The 25,289-nt window shown below is 34.7% G+C and overlaps 1 protein-coding gene across 2 annotated transcripts; it reads right to left on the bottom strand.

The window, feature by feature from the left end:
- Positions 1-444: 444 nt before the first annotated feature.
- Positions 445-21,918, bottom strand: LOC144958154 (3-hydroxyisobutyrate dehydrogenase, mitochondrial-like). 2 transcript variants are annotated; one of them, XR_013642370.1, is made up of 11 exons: positions 21,720-21,915; positions 17,834-17,950; positions 17,208-17,224; positions 15,689-15,824; positions 14,913-15,030; positions 13,851-13,972; positions 12,215-12,348; positions 11,043-11,119; positions 9,258-9,414; positions 3,645-5,661; positions 445-1,212 (listed from the first exon to the last, which is right to left on the bottom strand). XR_013642370.1 is itself a non-coding variant. In XM_078889914.1 (10 exons), exons 2-10 carry the CDS (start codon positions 17,895-17,897, stop codon positions 5,503-5,505), a joined length of 984 nt encoding a protein of 327 aa, XP_078746040.1. In that variant the 5' UTR covers positions 17,898-17,950; positions 21,720-21,918; the 3' UTR covers positions 2,861-5,502. The 2 variants fall into 2 exon arrangements, 1 of the variants encoding a protein (XP_078746040.1); XM_078889914.1 differs by lacking the exon at positions 445-1,212 and having other exon boundaries at positions 2,861-5,661; positions 21,720-21,918.
- Positions 21,919-25,289: the final 3,371 nt, after the last annotated feature.

The raw sequence follows: 25,289 nt of genomic DNA, 5'->3' as shown, positions 1-25,289 counted from the left end.
CATCCGAACACCAGATAAGGATCCCACTATGAGAGACAGTACTGACAGTACACAATAGAGATATTATTAACAAGGGGGGGAAAATCATCTTTCAAAACTAATACTAAACATTTGACTGTTTCACTCTCAGCCAGACTCTTGTCAGGGCTAGGACAGAGAGATGATTCACAATGAAAAAAATATCTCCAAAACTAACACTACACATTTGACTGTTTCCCCTCTAAGCCAGGACCAGGACAAAACCAAATAATCTCATTCCATGACAATGACAGAAAGCATGTTGGAAAACAGATATAGGGGGATAGAAGATACAGTAAGTGCCTCCTTGCCCACTATGGGAGGTCAGAGAGAGGTTGCATTGTATGTAAAACTATATCCGATTGTGCTTATTACACCAGAAACATTTTGCTGAAAATGTAGGAGAAAAAAAATTAACTTCAATCATTGAATTTCAACACTACCATTTATTGACATACACATTCATTGGTTGGATTCTTGAATACTGCATAATGTTACATTTTCAACAAGAAGGTACAATAAATTACATTTATTCATTTGATATTCTTTAGTTCCACAATAATGATGATTTTAAGATCACTTTTTCTCTCCAGGAAGTGGAATAATGTTTTTATGTTTTACAGGGTGTTACACATTTAAGTCATTTCAATGCCAGTAAAAATGACGAAAATAGGATAGTCAAAATATCATAGATTTGATAATCCTGCCAAAACCTCAAGGCAACCCTAAAAAATTAGTAATTGGGAAAATAACATTTCGTTATGAATAAAATGCATTTTTTTTTTTTTTTTTTTGCATAAGGGCAAGATTACTCTGATTTATGAACAGAGTGATAGGAAAAAACTATACTCAGGAAATCGCAATTTTATGGCAAGTTTTAGAGACAATCAATTGACTGGATAAAATCATTAAATCACAATATTTCTTCTAGGAATACAACCATGAGAAGGTACTGATTACAATATTTCGTCTTATTCTTATTGAGACATTTTCTCGAAACAAGTCTCTGAAATATCCGACAATTTTTCTTGAATCAGTACAAAATTATCAATAATGCGAGTATTCTCATTTGATATGCATATGAATATTCATATTTTTATAGATATATATCTTTCTTTTCCACTTTGACCTATAAATCGATGTCTCTTTTCCTCTCTCTCTCTCTTTGCATGCCTTCCATTTTATTCACTTACACTACGGAGATAACTTTTAATCAAAATATGTAGTGTAAATAATTTTAGGAGGACATTGTAAGGAAAAAAAAACCCAAACCAAACATTTTGAGCTTGAGCATTTATATAGCACTTTGAGCACATTTAGTGGATATTGCTCTATATAAAGCTCAATTTTTTATATTTATTTTAAATTTATTTTTTTTTAGCACATTATCCATTTAAAATGTGCTCAAAGTGCTTTACAACATTTAAAATGTAAAACGAGACATGGTCCCTGTAAGGCAGACTTTTAATTTTTTAAAACTGGGACAACACTATAATGAGTCAGATATTGTTTTTGTTTTGTTTTTAAGGGTTTTACGGCGCTTGCAACACATTTAGGTTATATCAGCGCCAGTAAAAAGGAAGAAAATGGGATATTAAAAAGTTTTAGAATTACAATTAAAGCATCCAAGAAAAAGTAAGACAAAGGGGAACTGGGAACAAATAGGGATCAGATGTAGATTCCAAGAGCATACCACCAATGTACTTAGTTTGAGATCACCTTGAGAAGTCTCATCCGGACATAAGCACAAAATCCAACAAAGAGGAATACACTCAAATGCTTACATTAAAAATTACAAATATAATAATACATAACAAGGAAAAAAATATCATCTCCCAAGTAATAACTATGCATTTGACTGTTTCCCTCCCAGCCAGGACTTCGCCCAGTGCCAGGACAAAACCAAGTAATCTCATTCCAAGACAAAGACAGAAAGCATGTTGGAAAACAGATATAGGGGGGTAGAAGACACAGTATGTACCTCTTTGCCCAATATGGGAGACTTGTGAGTGTGAGTAAGTACATGAAAATCCTGCCAAAACCTCAAGGCAATCCCAAAAAAATCATCATTGACCAAAACTCTCACATCTTGACTACTGAAGGATTCCTGTGACATGTTCATGTGTGACTACTAAGACTCCATTCAGTACATATTATGTCGAGGTATCTTGTTTGTTTTTAAGCGTTTTACAACGCTTGCAACACAATAAAGTCATATCAACGCCAGTAAATAGAAGAAAAAAAAAAAGATAGTCAAAAATTCTAGATTTACAATAAAATGGGCCCAAGAAAAAGTAAGACAAAGGGAACTGTTTATGACAGGGAACAGAATGTAGGTTCCAAGATCAAACAATCATTGTTCTTTGTTTGAGATCACCTAAAAGTCTCATCCGAACACCAGCTCAGGATCCCACTATGAGAGACAGTACACAATAGAGAGATTATTAACAAGGGGGGGGGGGGGGGGGGGGGGGGGAATCATCTTTCAAAACTAATACTAAACATTTGACTTGTTTCACTCTCAGCCGGACTCTTGTCAGGGCTAGGACAGAGAGATGATTCACAATGAAAAAAATATCATCTCCAAAACTAACACTACACATTTGACTTTTTCCCCTCTAAGCCAGGACCAGGACCAAACCAAATAATCTCATTCCATGACAATGACAGAAAGCATGTTGGAAAACAGATATAGGGGGATAGAAGATACAGTAAGTGCCTCCTTGCCCACTATGGGAGGTCAGAGAGGGGTTGCATTGTATGTAAAACTATATCTGATTGTGCTTATTACACCAGAGACATTTTGCTGAAAATGTAGGAGAAAAAAAATTAACTTCAATCATTGAATTTCAACACTACCATTTATTGACATACACATTCATTGGTTGGAATTCTTGAATACTGCATAATGTTACATTTTCAACAAGAAGGTACAATAAATTACATTTATTCATTTGATATTCTTTAGCTCCACAATAATGATGATTTTAAGATCACTTTTTCTCTCCAGGAAGTGGAATAATGTTTTTATGTTTTACAGGGTGTTACCGCTTATGACACATTTAGGTCATTTCAATGACAGTAAAAATGACGAAAATAGGATAGTCAAAATATCAAAGATTTGATAATCCTGCCAAAACCTCAAGGCAACCCTAAAAAATTAGTAATTGGGAAAATAACATTTCGTTATGAATAAAATGCATTTTTTTTTTTTTTTTTTTTTTTTTTTGCATAAGGGCAAGATTACTCTGATTTATGAACAGAGTGATAGGAAAAAACTATACTCAGGAAATCGCAATTTTATGGCAAGTTTTAGAGACAATCAATTGACTGGATAAAATCATTAAATCACAATATTTCTTCTAGGAATACAACCATGAGAAGGTACTGATTACAATATTTCGTCTTATTCTTATTGAGACATTTTCTCGAAACACGCCTCTGAAATATCCGACAACTTTTCTTGAATCAGTACAAAATTATCAATAATGCGAGTATTCTCATTTGATATGCATATGAATATTCATAAATATAGATATATATCTTTCTTTTCCACTTTGACCTATAAATCGATGTCTCTTTTCCTCTCTCTCTCTCTTTGCATGCCTTCCATTTTATTCACTTACACTACGGAGATAACTTTTAATCAAAATATGTAGTGTAAATAATTTTAGGAGGACATTGTAAGGAAAAAAAAACCCAAACCAAACATTTTGAGCTTGAGCATTTATATAGCACTTTGAGCACATTAAGTGGATATTGCGCTATATAAAGCTTAATTTTGTTATATTTATTTTAAAATTATTTTTTTTAGCACATTATCCATTTAAAATGTGCTCAAAGTGCTTTACAACATTTAAAATGTAAAACGAGACATTGTCCCTGTAAGGCAGACTTTTAATTTTTTAAAACTGGGACAACACTATAATGAGTCAGGTATTCATACACCTGAAAAAAAGAGAATGTGAGCAAAGGGCCTCTTTCAAGGGCTTACTCATGCATTGCTAAAGACAAGCCGTGAACCAGGGACACAGAGGTCCGAATGCCATACAACAAAACCAAAAAGATTCACAAAGTGTATCAATTTAAGTTGAGATATAATGTGTGATTCACAATGTGTACCAAGTGGGTATTAACATGCTACGCACAAACCATGAAAACATGTATATAAATAATGCAAGAAATATGAAAAATATTAATAAATAAAATCAGTACAAAAAATTGCTTTCAGAAATCACAATGGTATCTTAATAATTGAAACTATTTTTTTTTCCACATAATATTATAATACTCTTTTTTCAAAAGTAAAGCTACTAATCTCCATCTAAACATTGGGCCTACAATAAGACTGCACGGGTCATAAATATTTACAAAGCTTTTCGTTTTAGTGAATTCTTGAATCTTAAAACTTTCCATCCTGATGAAATAAGCAATCAATTCTAACCATGTCAAGATTGCCATAGCAGATCTTGTAAAACTAAACAACTTAACGGACGACACAATGAATACATTAATTACAACAATTACTGGAGATTCATGTTTGGCTTTTTATTTCTCTGTAAATCTGTGAAAATGAGTTCTATAGATGTTTTTTGGTGGTACGTCTATTAATCTGATTATAGCATAAGAAACATTTCTCAAAATGTTAATGGCACAAGGCAATGAAAAAACAAACGTAATGCATTATGTGGAAATGTAATTAAAGAAACCCAACAAAATCCTTTTACTTTTATCAAAAAAATTTTTTCTCAGTTTCCTTGTAAATGAAAAGACTGGCAATAAAAGCTATAGATTAACAAATACTCACAATTTCGCTTCACATATTGCACAGCGTGTAAATCATCTATCTGACCATCTTAAATTTGTAGACTCAAAGATCATTGCATTTGTTGGTAAAAAAAAATCATCATAGTTTCATGTGCCCCAAGCCCCATAATACTTGCAGCTCTCCCAAGCATTGCAGTCAAACCAAAAACGAATAAATACAAACAAGATCAATAGCTTACTTATCACAACAGAAAAAAATGAAACAATAACAAGTGAATTAAAAGAATTGTATTGTGGAGCTTGCTTGAAATAAAACCAAAGCACTTCCAAAGAATAAAATAAAATAAATAAAGGGAGTATATCATCAGAGTTCACCATAATGGTTTGAGTTCCTTCACACTTTTCACAAATTTACATTTTTGATCTTATTTTTTTAAACATTTGAACGGTAAAGATGTATTGTAACTGAAGTTCATCGTTCAGCATTCCAAGGCTATGAGTTCATGATTTTGGTATTTTAGTTCTATTTACTTTATAATTGTTAATTGATTTAACACTTTAAATAATTCATCCAATTTTGTTTTCGTTTTTAACATTGAAAGAAGAAGTTTCTCTTTTTTAAATAAATACCTTTAAACAACTCTACTGAAAAAGAGTAAATTAATCAACTGCTCTCTTTATCTTAATATGGCAATGGCAACTTTTCCCCCTGCTTTCCTATTTCTGGCCTTCATCTTGGAGGTAGAGGAATGCTGAAGAGAAGTCTTTCAAGCCCAGTCCTTTGTTGGTCATTAGACGGTAAATGTTGTGAGCATGGGATCCAAGTGGAGTGGCAGAGGTGGTGGCTATGGCAGCATTCTGGGCAAGACCCAGATCCTGGATGGGGGTTAAAAATAAAACATATGCACATATGAAACAATTAAGATGGTTACCTCATCAAAAGGTACCACAGACTAGGACTAAAATCAGTGATGATTGTGCCTAAAAGTGTAAAAGGAGGAAAATTTTGAATGTTCCCCTGAGGGAGTCAAACAGTGCATTCACAGAAGAAACTGAGAGAAAGAATTATTTTATACTGGGAGGAGATAACCATTAAGGAAATTCGGAAGTGCATTTCAAGTTGGAAAAAGAGACTATGTTGCATTATTAAAGAGTACAGCGAAGCTACTGATCACTGAAAAGTATGTAATTGTTAAAACCAAAATAGGTATGTGAGTGTGTTATGCAGATTGATTTCTTACATGACGAGGAGAATTATGATGAAAAAAATGCTCACGGTGACATAATTAATGTTTGAGTTTGCTAAAAATGGCAACAAAAGTTAAGATCATCGCCATTATATTCTCTGCAATGTTGCGTCATTTTTCTCTGATATTGTATTTCTGAACACGATTTTGAAAATTCACTGTATCCTTTTTGTTTCTCAATTCATATTCATAAAATTTTGAAAGTTGACATATAAGGATTCGTTTCATTTGTGTTTTGAATTTGAAAGAATTTTTTTTTGTGTGACCACTTGATATATTTAACCCATAGAGGCCCGCTTCCCCTGGAGTCGCCCGCGACCGTTGAGGCCCGCATCGCCCGTCATCGCCCGCGGCCCCCGAGAAAAAACGGATCATGTTACTTTGTTATTGCAACGAATCACTTCGTTTTATTCTAAACCAGAAACATCGTAAACGTAATGCGATCGTTCTATTTCCGTTTCCTTTTTACCGCACGTTTATAGAGCAGTAAAGTTAGATGCCCAAAACGTAAACAAAGGTCGAGAAGCACGTGGCAAACCACATGTTCCTGTCTTGACAGCTCACGTTCCAATGTAAATAATAGAAAAAAATAACCTTTAAAATTTGGCTGTTAGGTGGCAAAAGAAACACATATTCATAAATACTCGATCATGCATCAAATAATGTCTAGATATGGATATTTTATGGAACAAAAGGTAAAATTTTCTAAAATTTATCAAAAGTTACAGTCTATCTATTTTTAGACCAGAGCAAATTATTGCGCTGGTGTGAACAAAACGAGAATTATTCGGAGCCTGATTTTCATAATAATTTAGCCTTATATTATTATTTCTGCAACTGTTAGATTTTATGTAAACATATTTTCAATACTGAAAGTGTATTGCCTACAACTCAAACTACAAAATTGGGAGACCTATATTGTGCGTAAATTATTCCGGTCCCTAACGGAAATCACTAGCAACTTGTTATTGTTTATGTTTGGGGCACCTAACTTTACTGCTCTATATCGTTGATAGCAAGTGAGTAATCGAATTCAGAAAAATGGCATTCCCGTACCTCACGAGTTTGTTGCGTGGCGCTAGAAATGATGTTTTGGAGAGTGGTGTAGACGATGAAGAGGATTTTGGAAATGAAAGCGATATCGAACTAGAAAAAGATGTAAACGATGGTGGGGATGGACAAGACGAGGCGTTAGCACCCGATCAAGGTGATTCGGACACTGAATCGGAGTCCGAGATTGACGAAAATGACGGGAATGGGGGTGCGGGGAATGAGTTTTTTTTTTTAATATTTTTTTCCCCAATTTATTGAAATCAAAACATGTCATGTTTTATATCATTCGAAAGCAAATTTATCTGGCTATAAAAAGGAATTAAAATTATAATTTTATGTCATTTGGTTCTCGTTTAATAATTTTTTAACTTTGTGTTGGTATTTTTTTGTTAAGAGTTATGCCCCTTACACTGGGCCTCAGGGGAATTTTTTTTAGTAAACACCGGGCCTCTATGGGTTAAAATTAAAAATATATAGCAGTACAAAACAGAGAGTTGATTTACCATGGAAAAAAATATCATCTCCCAAAACTACATTTGACTGTTTCCCTTCCACGGCTAGCACAAAGCTAAGTAATCCCATTCCAAGATAAAGATAGAAATAAAACAACCCAGAGAACAGATACAGGGGATAGAAGACACAGCGTGATCTTATGTCCACTATGGGAGGTCAAAGACCCCATCCAGCCAGTGCTACTGACTACAGCTGCTACTCCTACTATCAGGCCTGTAAATGGTTGGTGAAAAAATTGTCGGAACTTTTTGAACACGCAAAAATAGACACAACAGGACAAAAATATGGACACAACACAGATATGACACGTCAATTGACTAGTCAAATCATGTCACTTTCCCCTACTTATTTATAACGAGGTCCTGATTTTATGGTATCAAAAATAAAATCCCAATTATTTTAGGTCCCAGGTCTGAGTTAGTTGTAAAATAAAAGGAAGAGAACAATTCCTACCCTTTTGAAGGATGTGTATCTAGACGTCTAGTGCTCGACACGGGAAGCTCCGAATCGTCGCTCCTGTTTGTGTTAAATGTTTACGCTGATTCTTTCGTTTATTTGGATTAATTCTTATAGAAGAAGAAGAAGAAGAAGAAGAAGAAGAAGAAGAAGAAGAAGAGAAGAAGAAGAAGAAGAAGAAGAAGAAGAAGAAGAAGAGAAGAAGAAGAGAAGAAGAAGAAAGAGAAGAAGAAGAAGAAGAAGAAGAAGAAGAAGAAGAAGAAGAAGAAGAAGAAGAAGAAGAGAAGAGAAGAAGAGAGAAGAAGAAGAGAAGAAGAAGAAGAAAGAAGAAGAAGAAGAAGAAGAAGAAGAAGAAGAAGAAGAAGAAGAAGAAGAAGAAGAAGAAGAAGAAGAAGAAGAAGAAGAAAAAGAAGAAGAAAAGAAAAGAAAGAAGAAGAAGAAGAAGAAGAAGAAGAAGAAGAAGAAGAAGAAGAGGTGGTGCAGTGGTGTGAGAGCTTTCGAAGAAGAATATATATTTCGAAGAAAAATAATTATTTCGCATTATTTCTTTTTCCGTCTCACATCGGGACGGAACCAATGAGAAATAAGAACCGGAGATATGCATGTGTGTCAGTAGCAAAATAGAGAGAAACCTTCCGGTCCGGTTCGACACACTTCTGTGTGTGCGTTATTTACTGACTAGGTGTGTGTGTGTGTGAAGACGACTCGCGCGAACTTCGCGACCTCTCTCTCGCTGGCTGTGGCACAGTAGCCAAGCAGTGAATACATAAACGTCTAGCGGAGCGTGTAGGTGGCACGATAATATTATAGCTAACTGATAGACGGCATACTTTGTCTTTGATGCGACAAATAAAAAGTTTTTTTGTTTTGTTTTTTTTTAAGTCGGCATTTGAAACGGAATAAAATCTAATTTTTTCGAGGAACGAAATAAAAGTCTTTTATGTTCTGTTCTTTGGCGTTACGAATTTTATTTTTACTATTATCTTTTATTTTTATTTTTTTTTAGCACTTATAGAGCAAAATCGTACTGTCGGAAATCCGACAATAGACGGAAGATTTACAGGCCTGTACTATTACTACTTCTACAAATAATAATAATAATAATAATAATAATAATAATAATAATAATAATAATAATAATAATAATAATAATAATAATAACAATAGCATTATCAACCCAAGCTGACAGATAGCTATTCTCACTTTGACCATGAGGGCAGTGCCAAAGCCTCCCTTATAATCATTTCCAGAAGGAACACCTTCCACCACACCAGGTACAGGGTTGTAGAGTTCACTGGACCAACATCTTCCTGTAGACATGTTTAGGATTTTGGCCAAGAGCTTAGCATCTAGTCCCATTCTGGAAGGTCAGATAGATGAAATGCGGGAAATATTAATTCTATTGAAAAATAGAGAATGACAACAAAGAGCAATGGGGACATATAGAATCCAAGAATGTATAAGGATATATCTAGAAACGGAGGAATGATTTGTAATACAACACATTAAAATTATAAAAAATATTTCTACCATAAACGCGAATATCTAATACCCTATCTAAAAGATGTTGCCCATCACCTTGAATCTATAATACTGTCTATGTGAATGAGTTGCCATAAAGCAAATTTAAAGCTAAAATAATCTGAAATATCGCATTTCAGTTTTTGTCACTTAAGAAAAACTATACCCATTCTCATCATTATCTTCTTTGCATTCACCATTCACATTTCCCACAATGCAGTATTTGACAGTACATTCAAATTTCAGCACATAAACCACACTGATATAATACTGATTTGAGAAAATTGGTCAGATAATACAGCCAGAACAGGCAATGCGGAAAATAAATTATATAATTGGCATAAATACAGCAAAATACCCACTTAATGTACTCAAAGCGCTTTATAAGGGGTCCACAGCCAACTGTTAACTGTTAGGTGATATTACAGTTTTTTTCTGATGGAAACGATGCTGTTAACACCTGGGTATTCATTTCACAACTGAGTATGGTGAGAGAATGTGAGTAAAGAGCCTTTTCCAAGGACTCAACTATGCACTGCTCAGAGCAGGATTACAACCCTGGAGCTTTTAACTGCACAAAATACTAATACTAAAAACTCTAGAACATAGAAGCTAAACAGACAGAGTGAGGGATAGAAGAGACAACAATACAATGGTAAGTCAGTGGTTCCCATCCTGAACAACAGGGAAAATTGATGGTTAAAAAAAAAAAAAAGCAGTGCAGACTGTCTAAGGCTCTTTGAAATAATAATCACAAAACTTCATTGGCAAATTCAAAATCGCAGCTTCTGGTTTCAAACTCCTTTGAAATGCGTAATGTCTTCTGATGTTCTGGACACTAGTGGATGAACAAGGAAGACATTGAGAACTTAATTGTTATAGTGAATGACATAATCAGTCAGATGATGAAAAGGTTTGAACAGATATATTGCGAAGTTTAGTAAGGAGTTCATTCATAAATGATTAAATCAACCCTTTTTGTACATCTTCGGGAAATATCAAAGCTTAATTTCACTTCTAAATATTTTTCACAGCGAGTCAAGTTGAAAAAGTATGAAATTTGAGAAATGTTGCTGGATAACTTTCCCATACATCTGACCATAACTTCATGAAAAATCATCAGATTTACTTCAAAATACGATAAAAATGCTCTGGGGAGCATATTCTTTCAGAAAATGAAAAACAAAACAAAATGCAAATCCAAAATTTTCACCTTTCGACTAATTATATCATGCACTGACACAATTATGCTAGGAGCACAAGATGCCACTAAAGTATTTTTTTTTTTAAAACAAAGAAAAACACGAGGACAAAGTTACACACAATGTGTTAACTGTTCTCGAGAAGATTGATTTCACATATCCAAGCAGTTCGGAACTGAAAGTGAGGAAGATATAATGTCAAATCTTATGGTTCATTACTTCTTTATTTGAGGACGGAAAACTCATATATTTAAAAATGTTTTACCTCATCCCCAAGTTCATTGTCTCGGAAACTCCAATCATGCTGATTGCTAGGAGCATGTTATTGCAAATTTTGGCTGCCTGATTGTAGAAAAAAATACAACATGTAAACAATTAATTATTGTGACAACAGCAATAACAACTGTAATATATTAATAATAATAATAATAATAATAATAATAATAATAATAATAATAATATAATAATAATAATAATAATAATAATAATAATAATAATAATAATAATAACAAGTATAATAACAATGATAATGAGACTAATAATAATAATTATAATAATTTTCAAAAATTTGAGACAAATTTTCCTAAAAACCCATAATTAGTTCATGAAAAAGAAAGTTTTTGTTTGTTTTATGGGTTTCACGTCGCTTGCAACAAATGTAAGGTCATATCAGTGCCAGTAAAATGAAAAAAATGAGATAGTAAAAAAGAAACTATTTTTGATTAATTATCTTTCACGTTCTACACCAGCTATCAAATAAAAAGAAAAAAACAAAAACAATTCGTCTTTTTTTCTGTCTTTGCAAAATCTGGAAAATTTGCAAAAAAATTGCAGATTTTGCGGCGGCAATGCAAAGCAGTGATATTTTGTGATTTTTTGCAGCCGCAACGCAGCAAGTGATACAAAAAACTGCCAAGCCAGGATGATAATAATATTAATAGATATTATTATTATTATCATTATAATTACAAGAAATACAATAATAATAATAATATACTGAACAGCAAATGAAATACACCGTTATTCAAAACTCAAGGGTACATTATTTATTTTGCTCCAATACAACCTAAAATTGAAGTGTTTTAAGATACAAAATGTGAAAAGATTTTAGAGATAAAATGAAAAAAAAATTACGAGTAAAAAATACAACAACAAAAAAAGATGAAATAGAAAACCAGCCTTCATCAACAGAAGATCAAATCATCTAGGAATCTCATTTCTTGAAGTTCATTAAAAAATTGATTTTATTTTTAAGGTCACTTCTGGAAGTTTAAATAAAAAAGGAACAACAACAAAATTTAACAATATTAATCAAATCTGTATATTTCTGATTAGTTAATTTACTAAAAGGTTTTCAAATGGTCACTTTTGAAAATATTTTGAGCAGGACCTGTCCAATGAAATAAACATACATAAACCCAACATGCCTCTACTTACCAACCCATTTCCTGAAGATCCACAGTGAATCACGTTTTTGCCCATGTTGTCCAGTAAAGCCTTGGCAGTGTCAAAACTAGCTTCAGGTCCCCCTACCATGAATGTAAGACCAGCATCTCGAGCTGCTATCACACCTGATGAGCATCACGAAATTCAAAACCATTTTGCTGACTATTGTAAAACAATAATTTTCATAATGACAACAACAACAACAACAACAACAACAAAAAAATTGAGGAAGATTAAACAAGAACAATGGAATGCTAAAGTGAGAGTAAATATGAATTTCAACACTTCTATAAAACTGATGGGTTTTTTTCTTTTTGCCAATGAAAAAAAAGGTTTGTCAACTTCAGTTATATTTTTCACCATTAAAAAACATTTACCAGCTCCAAGACCTATGGAAAAATGAAATGGTCCTTGACTAAATATAAATACATAACAAATAAATAAAAACTGTATAATCCCCATTAAGCGTACCAAACCTGGTACGACCCCCCCCCCCCCCCACACACACACACACACATACCCCTAGACCTCAATCCTATTGAAATCTCTTTTTATGATACAAATTAATACAATGCACTTCCTCAACCGCCCCTCATGTGTCACACAACATCTTCTGACGCATTTACTAACCTGCCTACTATTGTGAAAAATTCGTAGAATTACAAAATTTAGACTCCAATTTCTGAACTTCATGAGCATCTGTAAGTCATTAAAAATTATCAAAAATGAAAGTTGACGCCAGACTACACAACTTTAAGGATTGTGAAGTATTATCTAATCCTTGTGAGGGTAAATTATTGATTTTCATAGTGAACTATTGTGACAACAATCTTTATCTCCCAAAAATTACGAACGTTTAGATTTACAAGTGGGCGGGTCTGCATTTAGACAAGGATTAACAATAATACTATCATCACATACCAATACATTTAGTGAAACAGCATTAGTATTGTCCACCATTACTCATTGCAGTGTGATAATAAAAATGAGTGCATTACCGAGTGCCTGGGTGTGTATATTTGCAGGTCTGATATCCAAATGCAATTACGGGCTTGATTTAACATTGTTGTAATTGTAATGGAAGTACTTTGCATTGGTTTGAGAGTATTTCAATTATAACAATGAGCCCATGACAATTTGCGTTATCAGACCTGTAAATAACAACATGTCGCCTAGTGCCATATGATGCACACCCCAGAAGCCCAATGTGGTGTTTCCTTCCTTTTGTTTTTATGATAGGGGCAAGGTAGGTTTATAAGCGAGTTTTCAATTCATTGTTCATTTTTACATCAATATGTAACAAATAATTGCACCCTCTTGAATCATTGTTCTCAGAGCACAATTCCCTTAAAAGGCAGATTACAGTAAATGAAATAAAAGAAAAAAGCAACCTCCCTCAAAATTATCTTTCGTAGATGATTCAAATTTGCATTTTTTAAATGATACTAATGAGACCAATGAATTTCATATTTTAAAATCATATTTGATTCATTGTATTATATCCCACACATTACCACCCTAATAGTATTTTGTTCATTGCCGCTGACTTAAAAACAGATTAACAGATCACAATTGCTAAAAGTGGAACATTTGGCAGCTATGAGAGAATGATGACTGCTGCAAATACCTCCAGACACAGGGGCATCCATCAAGACAGATCCTAACTTCTCGGCCTCAGCTGCCAATTGTTGTGATGCTGCCGCATCGATAGTGCTGCTGTCAATCATTAGGGTACCAGACTTAACAGTTCTGGAGATTGGTGAAAATAAATTCTTATTTAGATAATTTCATAATAATAATAATTTTTAAAATGATGATTATGATGATGATAATAATAATAGTAATAATATGGAAATTATGTAGTGCTTTATCTTATTCAAAGAAGCTCTAAGTATAATTTTGAAATCTAATAACACTTACAACACTTTAAGACCAATTTCATTAAAGGACAGTTCAATTTAAAATTCATTTTCTGAATCACTCTTGGATCATGAGTGTCTGACGGTAAGTAAGGAAAAAGGGAGTAGTTATAGGCAGATCCAAAAGCAACATCTCTGTACCCAGCCTTAAGCCACCCAGATGATGGCATGGGGTCCTTGTCAAAAGGACAGCAATTCTGAAGGTTCCTAATATTAATGCAGAGTCACTCAGAGGGATGACTTGAATGGAAAACAATACAACTTAACATAAAATTAAAAAATTGAATAAGACATGCACAAAAGTCCTCAGCTAGGATCTGGGCAATGCTAACTCGCCTTATCTGCAGATACGGGAGAATGAAGTCTCTCCTTTCTGTTCATGTCTAGATGTCTATACTGTGTATCAATTAGTTCATATTATTATATTGCTGAAAGCAGTGCTAGTGCTAGCTGCAGATGATGTACTTGAAGTGTCCACAATACTGATCTGTTGCTAAACACGAGGCCACAAATTACAAATCTATGAACCAAAAAGAAAAATGATAAATATGGATAATTATAGTCCATAATGGACTCTGATATGCCCAACTCAAAGTATATTTTAGATTCAAGCATGCCAACATTATGTACAATTCAGATTCAAGCATGCCCAAGGTCCTGACTATGAAATAACAAATTGACAATCACTCAATAAATATAACAGTACTACTACTACTACATTGAAAAAGTTTTAAATGTTAGAAAACTCAATGTCCAATTCAAAATCTTACCCAAATATTCCATTCTTTCCAGTGTATACCTCTTCAACATGTTGAGTGGCAGGAAGCATTGTCACTAACCTATTTACCCCTGAGGCTACTTCTGCTGGAGACGAAGCAACTGATGCACCTGTGAAAAAGATTATAAAATACTCAATATGTTTAAAGATCATATAATATTTTTTATTAATATGAGCTTTTATGCAATGCAATACCTACTTAAAGTGCTCAATGACTTTACAAGAAATCCAAAGCCAATTGCAACACTTAACATTTAGGACAAGACATGACTATAAAGCATATAATTTACAGTTTGGTATTTCTGTCAAAGACATCAAATACTAGGCAGGTATTCATTTTACACCCAAGTGTGGTGAGGTAATGTGAGAAAAGAGTCTTCTCTAAGTACTCAAATTTGTGCCACTCATGACAGAACTTGAGCCAAGACATACATGTCATGAATCAAATTTGACCACGAAGGCAAATACGTAAAAAGTGACTTTTTAAAAGACTTGTGATACTATGATTGAGTTAGACATTATCCATCAATTATTCTTCATTGTGTATGCTAGAGAAGGATTGATATGTATGACATATCAAGAAATTAAAATTCAAACTCAAATTGGTGTAAAATTCTAAAATTCAGAGAGACAGAAAATAAAAGAATATTATTAATATTAAGTTAAAATATGATTACAATAACAAAAATATTAATGAAGTTGATAATGATGATGATAACGACAACGACAATGATATCAAAGATAATGAAGATGACAAAAATATCTTACCATCATTCTTTAGCTCAGCTACTGCCTCTTTGTTAACATCGCACACAACCACAGGATAACCCTTCTTAAGAAGATTGCGGGCCATGTGTCCACCCATATTGCCAAGTCCAATAAAGCCCACAGGAGACTCAGTCGACTGAAAAGGAATGAATAAAGAAAAAGGATGGAAAGATGAGGGAGGTGGGAGGGGGATAAAGAAGAATAGAAAGGAAAAAACAATTTCAACCATATTATCTCTCAAAACTATTCAAACATCACAGAAAATAAAGAATTCAAGTGATAGTTTCACATGATGAGAAGTAATGGCGTATGGCAAAAACAAATATATTTTAACAACAAACAAAGTGGAAAGTTGTGTTCTTGTGATATGACATTCCCCTGTAGTTCCTGCTCATGGTGGTGCAAAGATGAGACCTTGGAGAAGGCTTTGAACTCTCTTTCTCTCACCACACCCAGGTGTAAATAAGTGCCTGCTTATTAGCAGCATTGTCTTTGTCGGAAAAAAAAATAATTGTAATATCGCCTTACAAGAGACACATCTCTACCTACAGTTAAGTGTAGCTGTTGACTTGGTACCCCTCATAAAGTACTTTAAGAACATTACATGAATATTATGCTACATTGTCAATCACTGTAATCTAAACACATAAATCAAATGTGTTGATAAATGATCGTCTCTTTTGCTGGCGAAGAGTAGGAAACAGTGGTATAACATTAAATACAGCTTACTTACAAGCCAATTTGATCATAAACAAAATTTTAATTCAGTCAAATTACTCCCATTCTGATGTTTCAAAATAACCTAAGGCGAGACAACAGATGGCCAATGTTTTTTTTTGTATTTATAGAATATTACAATTGCCCGAACTGGAACATCAAGTGGCACCATCAGATGGTTACTTTTCAAAATTAAAGTATAACCTCCATATAAATGTTATTGTTGTTACTATTCAAGACCAATGAATATGTTGCATAATGTGGATAGGTGAAAATGAGCCTATAGTTCCTGACCTTCTGCACAGTACTTTAGTAAGAATACCTGGTGACAGATATTGAATACAAGTTTTGATATTACTACCTTAAAAAACTCCTGAAAAACAAATAATTGAAGTATGCTATATGGACATATGGTTTCATATGGCTGAAGAGATAAGAGTATCACTGTGAACAAACTTTACATGCCACAAACTGAAAACAGGCTACATAATTGTGACCCATTACCTCATAATGGTATGAGTTTGGGACATTTTGGTAGATTAAAATTGAATTTTAAGCTAAAACATACACGACATTGAGCTAACATTTTATAGTTTTATCAAAAAGAAAAATGATATTAAAAAAAAAAATCTGAATGGTAAAATTTTACATATCTGATCATTTTAACATTAAATTTACTTTTCGTCATCAGATTCACATCAACAAAATATCTGATTACAAAAATGGGTCTAAAATGTGCATAATTATTATTTTTAAATGTACAAGATTGCAGAACAAAATGTTGTAAAATATACCAACTTACCAAGCGTAGAGATGAAGCTGTAAGATTATTTTTTTTGTTGGAGAGAAGAAAAGAAAAGAAAAGAAAGTTATATATTCCCTACAACTGAATATAAAATATATTAAACAATAAGAATCCCAGAAATAGGACTTGTCAAAACATTTTTAAACATACACTCCAGTATGGTTTCCTTGAATTCAGTTTCCTACAACTCATTCAAATGTCCCAAAATTTTTTTCCTTGCTTCTCTTTGTTCACAGTTTTCTTAAACTATTTTGCCACTCTTCAGGAAACTGTGCTAGAGTGTAATTCAATAATTTCCAGTCCTCAAAATAGGATATAGAGCTGTATCCCAATAAACTTGAAAATTTGTACATATAATGATGTCCTTTTAAACAAAATCAATTGATATGTTGCCATTCATAATTTCAGGAACTTCTACAATTTGTATTTTGATATTTATCTTTTTCTTTTATTTTCAGGCATGAAGACAATGAAAAAATTAAAATCGAGTTTTCTAAGAAGCTCGAGCCAACCAATCAAAATTACACTTTCCTTCAATATTAAGTACTCTGCACACTACTTTTCATCATTTAATTCTATCCTTGTGCATTCAATGAAAATTAATAAAATTTTTAAAAACTTACATGAAAAATTTCTCTTTCCAGCGTTGAGAATGCAGACAGCCAAGCATTTTCTCAAACTTGCCATTTTGGAGATGCTTCAAGTATTATGGAAATTTCTCTGTAAACTTTCACTAGTACCTAAACCAAAAGATAGAGGATCAAATTTGCATAGATTGTTAAGTCTTTTGGAACAAATAAATAAATTAGTACACTGACTAGATTGAATTGGATTGAAGACCTATAAAATGTAAATGACAGCCTCTCTCCTCGATTGCCTATAATCAGACTTAGATCAATACCAAATAAAGTAAAGTAAAATACAATCTAGGCAGGCTTGGTACCAAAATTCTAGTATTCCTCCATGATGGCAGTCTTCTTTATTCATTCTTTCCAAGGAGGTTCTTCTCATCTTATCTGATGGTAACATTGAGACTTAAAGCTATACTACAGATTATCAGGAAAGCATATAATTTTTCTGTTTTGGAAATCCAACATCCTCAGTAATGTTCAGTCTGACCGAGTCAGTTGGTTTATTGAAGAAGAAAAAGACTATGGCCAAACGGTATCCTTTTAACATTTCAATCCAGTTGTCAAACAAATATATCATAATTCGACATTCTGATTGTCTGGATATTTTCAAAAGATCCTGAAGACATCGTGATGTATTCCAATCATATTTTAGAATAGAATAGAATAGAAGGTATCGACGTCGCTTGATTAGGCCACTGGCCTGTCGCCGAGTCTTTCCAGTCACTGAATGTCTTGTTCACAACTGATCTCATGCATTTCCCTACTTGATCTTGTGATCAGGGGCTAGCCTACACTACACTTTCTCTACTGATCTTTTGATGGTGGGAGGCACTTCTACACTATGCACATAACTTTCCATCACAGCATCTAATCTATTCTTAAAAGCATTGACACTCGGCGCTTCAACGACATTTGCTGGCAATGCGTTCCAACGTTCAATTACTCTCTGTGTAAAAAAGTTCTGTCGAAGGGTGGTTTTAACTGTTTGTATACTTTACTTTAAGTGATTAAAACCAAAAACCTGTTACGTGTTGCTGTTCAAAGCAATGTTATAGGTAGATTTAATTTTGAAAATGGGACAGTCATTTTTTTTTTAAAACAATGCTCTGTGACAATTTCATGCTTAGATACAGTTTATCAAAGTTATATAAACATCATTCATTGCTAATTTAACATTATTGAGTATTAAATGCAACAGAGGGTCTGCAGAATACCAAACATTGAACAACCACATTAAATCCAAATGCATCGAGGCACACGAGAACTATCTAGACTGGAAATGCTGCGAAATCGAAAGAGAATACAAACCCAACCCCAACAAGCTCACCAAAGAATAAAAGAACTATCAGGGAAAAGGAAAAGCAAAGCAGCAGGAAGTTGTATCCAAAACAAACAAGGGAACTGCTATTTGAAGAACAACATATAGAAAGCCGATGGGTAGAATACATAGGCGAACTGTACAATGATCCAAATAGAAATGAACCACCACTGAAATTCAAAGAACCATTAAGCGGACCAAACATCACCAAAAGTGAAATTGAACATGCCATGGAACGAATGAAGGATGGTAAAGCAACAGGCCCTGATGAAATATCTGTAGAGGTATTAAAAAGCCTAGGAGATCTAGCAATTGATGAACTTCACATATTATTCAACAATATATACAATACTGGGAAAATTCCAGAAGATCTCTGTAACTCTATTTTCATAGCAATACCAAAGAAAGCAGGTGCAGTCAGATGCGAAAATTTTAGAACTATAAGTTTAATAAGTCACATCAACAAAATACTGTTGCGTATAATTATCAACAGGCTAAGGAATAAGATTAACCCCGAAATCGCAGAAGAACAATATGGATTCCAACCTGACAGAGGGACAAGGAACGCAATATACCTCCTCCATGTTTTAAGTGAAAGAGCTATACAGGTTCAGACCCCACTATACCTCTGTTTTGTCGACTACAAAAAAGCTTTTGATAGAGTACGCCACGAAGAAATACTAAAACAACTGCACTCCATTGGCGCTGATGAGAAAGACCTCAGACTCATGCAAACATTATACTACACCCAGCAGGCATCTATCAAAATCGGAAACTCTACAGGAAATTCCATTCCTATTAAGAAAGGAGTCCGTCAAGGGTGTGTTGCCTCACCAGATCTGTTTAATCTATACCAAGAAACAATCATGAGGGGCATAAATAATATGGAGGGAATAAAAGTAGGAGGTCACAACATAAATAATATAAGATACGCAGACGATACGGTACTCATTGCAACATCAGAAATCCAACTTCAAAAGATTGTTGACAAAGTGGTAGTAGATAGTGAAGCCAAGGGAATGGAAGTGAATATCACCAAAACAGAATGCATGGTAATACAGAAAAACCCCGAAAACAACAACACCTGCAATATAACGATTCACGGCGAGCAGCTTACCAACGTAGAAAGTTTTAAGTACCTAGGTTCAATAGTGACAACAGATGGAAATGTAACCGAGACATACGAGCAAGAATAACTCAAGCCAAACAGGCCTTCATGGACCTGGGAAACATTTTGAAAAACAAACAGATGTCGTTCGGGATTAGATTCAGAGTCTTGAAGTGCTACGTGTGGCCAATCTTGTTCTACGGATGCGAAAGCTGGACTACAAATGCAGAAACACAAAAGAACATTGAAGCTTTTGAAATGTGGTGCTTGAGAAGGATGCAGAGAATATCGTATACCGCACACAAAACGAACGAAGAAGTGCTAAAACAAACATACCAACAAAGGAAACTAATGCCCTTAATAGTGGATCGACAACTATCCTTTTTCGGACACATAGTAAGGAAAGATAAGAATGAATACCTGGCAAGTTGTGGAAAAATACCTGGTAAACGCGCCCGGGGGAGACAAAGAAAAACACTCATAGACCAACTGAAGGGCTTCACCAACCTAACAATCCAAGAGCTGTTTGAAAAAGCAAGAGACAGGGAGGAATGGAGAGAGATAATTCATGCAGTATCCGAAGCCTGGACCAGGCATGGAACCTAGAAGAAGAAGAAGAAGAGTATTAAATATCTAATACACAAATAAGGGTCATAGTCAATATTTGTAGACTCAGTCACAAGACATAATTCAGTAGGTATCTGTATCTTCATCTGTGAACTACTGCGTAAACCTCCTAATGGAGTATCACACATGCAGGGGGTGGTGAGCTCAAGTGCCCGCATGTGGCTAGTCTTTGCATACATGTGAGTTGAAAGCTCCACAGTTTTACATGTGACTGCACTGTCATCCAGCTAATTCCAGTCCTAAAGTGGATGAACTAGAAATGAGTGTTTGTTCTGGTTTGTTGCTGCTGGTATAATTTTGAAGTTGCAACTATTACTATTGTTTGTGCGACATTGTGTTTACGGTAAGTTGTTCAAATTCCACCGTTACCAGGCCCTTGACAATCTTGAATAACAAGATGAGTCTCTCTCTTCTCTTCTTTGTCTGGAAAGCTCGCTCCATCCCAGTTGGTTCAGCATGTCTGTCACACTGACCGATAGTCCGTCACGAATCGAGCTGCCTGCTCTTCATAGATTCAAAGCAGTTGGTGCTAGATAGTCCTTTGCCAGATTCGGATATGGATCCCATGCTGAAGCTGCATATTCTGGCACTGCGTTTCCAATGTGAAAATTTCATCTTAATCAAAATCCACAATAAGCAACCTATTTAGATACTGAAACTGACAGATAGTGATAGTGATAGATATGTGACTATGACTATGTAGTGAAGGTGACTCGCGACTTGATTCTGAGTTGAAGCAACGAGTATTATTATTGGGTGAAGTCAGTGGAAAATGCACCTGGGCTAACTGGGTGTGTTCTTTGTTAAGAAGATAAAGAACAAACCTGTGGCTCAAACTTTATTTTCAAAGCAATCGTCAAAAACTGTCAAGATAGAAGGTCGTACGAGGGCAAAGTTGCAACCTTGGGTCGTTTCTCCTCGCACCGGCCTATCTCGTCGACTAGCTGGCTTCAGTTATACTTGATTGATCTTTACTTTACAATTTACAACCTACAACAATCATTGAAGCGTGTGAATAGTGCCAGTCAGATTTTACAAAGTAAGCCAAGTTTATCAGGACTAAAAAGAAAAAAAAAGAAAAATGAATATAACCAAGGCCTTCTCGTGTGTAACTATATAGAGGGCATTGATATAACAGCTTCAAAAAAGATCAAAATACTAAACACGGAACTTTTCGGGCTCAAAACTCTTCTTCAGCCAACAACAAAAAACAATTAAAACAGTACTAAATTCCAGATCGACGACAGAGAAATTTGATAGGTCCTCTCTCTAGCTAGAAGAAAAGTCTTGGGATGTAAACAAAAAGAAGCGTTCGAATGCAACTAAGGAGTTCCAAAGTGAGCGAAACAACGCAAAAAAAATGGGGGGAGCGGGGACACGGGTAGAATAGAAATAGATTTTAAATGTATCCGCTGAAATACTATATCTAATAATGCGGTGAAACTGATAATCCAGAAGTATGACAAATTATGTAAATGGAGTAATCATGAACTAATCTCTGATCTTTCAGTCTGGTGTTGGGTAATTGGATTCAGTAGTCTGATGTCACGCCGCCCGGCAACGGCGGCCATCTTTGTTCTAAACAAAGAAAATCATTACTTTTTATTCTTCATGCTGGCTAGAACATTTCATATGCATTGTGATCAGAATGTGTAAAAGTCAAAACATGATAACATTTATGGGTTTTTATTGCTCTGGATACGTTTTTATGCTCACCTGAGAAATATTTCATACGGCCTCCGCCATTGTTCAGATAGTTTAGAGCCAGAATACTAAGTTAACATGCGTCATTAGAAAGGAAGTGACGTTACGACTGTTGAAGAGTATTGTTGTTTAAAAACTGTCGTGTTAATAGTGAAAATAAATGCATAAATCCTCTATTCATTAGTCTGGAATAACCCAGGCGCCCGCCACTGTGCAGCGCTGCAGAGTGAGGCATGGAGGTAAGGCGAGGTGACTTCCTGAAGGCCACATAGCGCGGCAGGTAGTCGAACTTGGTTCCTTTCGGGTACGAAGCAAAGTAAGACCAAGGGCAAAAGGGGTTTGTCCCACATACCATAGAAACATAGTAAACACTGCTTATCCAAGACTTTTAAGTGCATTGCCTATAACATTGCAGAGGAAAGTAAGACGTACGTCTACAAAATATGCATACGTTTCATAAACTTTAATGAAAAACTGGGAATAGCAGCCTTATAGCCAAGGAAGCATCTATTATTGACTTCTATAGTGACAAACGGCCCAGTGTGACGCGATGAAAAAGAGAGGAAGAAAGAAAGAAGCAAAGCACGGTTCCACCACTTGTTTCATTAACCTAATTAAGCTCACGATGGAGACAAGCAGACAATGAACTGCTTTCCCTCACCGCTATATATATGAGATATAGCCACGGCCTGAACTGACAACTTGTAGCGCCCGTTATTGGACGTGGTAAGCATTTTCAAAATTACTTGCCTTTGGGAGTCAGCGAGGGAAACTCGCGGCGTCTCCGATGCAAGACTTCCAAGAATCTATTAAGTACAGAACAAGTGAGAGGGTCTAGAGTTGTGTGTGAATATTATGTATTGTACGTACGTATGAATGTGTGAATTTTACGTTTGTGTGTGTGTGTGTGTGTGTGCGCGCGCGCGCGCGGGGATGGAGGGGGAGGGAGGGGGGGGCGTGCATTGTGTGTGTTGTATTTTGTTTGAGTTTTTTATGACGTCTGAATATCATTTTAAATGATTGTGGCTGTCTCGTAGTTAACACTGATAGGCCTATTGTTTTATTATTAATAATTGTGGGACATGTGGATAGTGAATTTTAGACAATCCTAACTTTATGATTTTGTTGATAATGTAAGAAAAAAATTGCCTGTCCTGGGGAAAATGTGCCTGTCCCACACTGCCTCAATGGGGATTATCTATATTATCTTTCCATGTGCTCGAGGTCATTGTTCACATTGGAATAGTATGTGCTCAAAGTGACCCACATTGTGAAAAAAGTTCACATCTTTTGAAATATCTAACATCACGATAGGTCATTTTGTTCAGCTTGACACATGGGTTTGTTTACAACTTTCATAAACAAAGCAGTGTGTTCGCATTTACATTATTTGTTTACAAATACAAACGCAGACATTATACTGTTGGTCACAATTTGATTGTTAATTTTCAATGTTTGACATTTGAAATTCCAAATTGGCAATTCATTGTCCCAGAAGTGAATAGCAGTCAATAGGCAATAGTCAACAGCAGTTATAGTATCAGTATTAAGATCAAGGTCTCTCTGGCTGAACGAGCTGACTGGATGGATTTGGTACTTTGAAAAAGAAGTTATACTTTCATTAATTTTAGGCACTTTTAATCATTAATATTTAATCCTTAATCCATTACGTGCCTCTGACCTCCATCAAGTTTAGTTATCATAAGAAAGAAAGAGAGAGAAAGAGAGAGAGAGAGAGAGAGAGAGGGAGAGAGAGAGAGAGAGAGAGAGAGAGAGAGAGAGAGAGAGAGAGAGAGAGAGGAGATCTGTTCAATGTTATATTTATCATATAACGTTATAGTTATAACAAGTGTAACTAAATGACAAATTGCTATATTTATGGACAATAAAGATCTATTATTATTATTATTATTATTATTATTATTATTATTATTATTATTATTATTATTATATTATTATTATTATTATTATTATTATTATTTAATCATGCAATACTCTACAAGCATCATAAGGCACACGGCAGTAAGAGCAAAGGCAGATGGGGTGAGTCCATGGCGTACTAAAAGAGTATTGTAGTAGGGCTATGGGTGAGTCCCACAAACCCCACATTGTCTCAATGGGGATGATCTATATTACCTTTCAGTTTCGAAGCTGGGTTGACGAAATGAATTTGGAAGTGTAGCCAACGCTACTACTACTACTACTACTACTACTACTACTACTACTACTACTACTACTACTACTACTACTACTACTACTACTACTACTACTACTACTCGAGGTCATTGGTCACATTCATGACGTAACTATAGTAGTCGGCCATGGTCACATTGGAATATTATGTGCTCAAAGTGACCCACATAGTGAAAAGTGTTCACATCTTTTGAAATATCTCGCATCACGATTGGTCATTTTCTTCAGCTTGACACATTAATTTGTTTTGAGAAATTAGGACAATGTCCCAACTATTGGGAGCCTCTAAGGTGAAATGGGAGCGAGCACGCATGACCGGTGATCAAAAGGTCTGAGGTTCGATCCCCAGTCAGTCGGGGTAGACTGAGTTTTTTGGGATGTTTTATTTTCATGTATTTTTCTTTCTTGTTTTGTCTGGCACCGTTTCATAACACTTGTTCAGATCTTTAAAATTCGAAATGACGTCATGGAAATTTGTGCTCGACATGCTTTTCAAT

The sequence above is a fragment of the Berghia stephanieae genome, chromosome 12 (genome assembly GCF_034508935.2).
Source record: "Berghia stephanieae isolate SIO BIC M18660-M18661 chromosome 12, UCSD_Bste_1.3, whole genome shotgun sequence".
Classification (NCBI taxonomy): Eukaryota; Metazoa; Mollusca; class Gastropoda; order Nudibranchia; family Aeolidiidae; genus Berghia; species Berghia stephanieae.
This window is presented reverse-complemented; position numbering and strand designations above follow the sequence as displayed.

Excerpts from the sequence above, each read along its gene's own strand:
- LOC144958154 (XM_078889914.1), bottom strand. The coding sequence starts at position 17,897 with ATGGCAAGTTTGAGAAAATGCTTGGCTGTCTGCATTCTCAACGCTGGA. Across the intron at positions 15,031-15,688 it reads AGCTGAGCTAAAGAATGATG|GTGCATCAGTTGCTTCGTCT; the intron begins GTAAGATATTTT and ends TCTTTTTCACAG. Across the intron at positions 9,415-11,042 it reads ACAATGAACTTGGGGATGAG|AATGGGACTAGATGCTAAGC; the intron begins GTAAAACATTTT and ends CTGACCTTCCAG.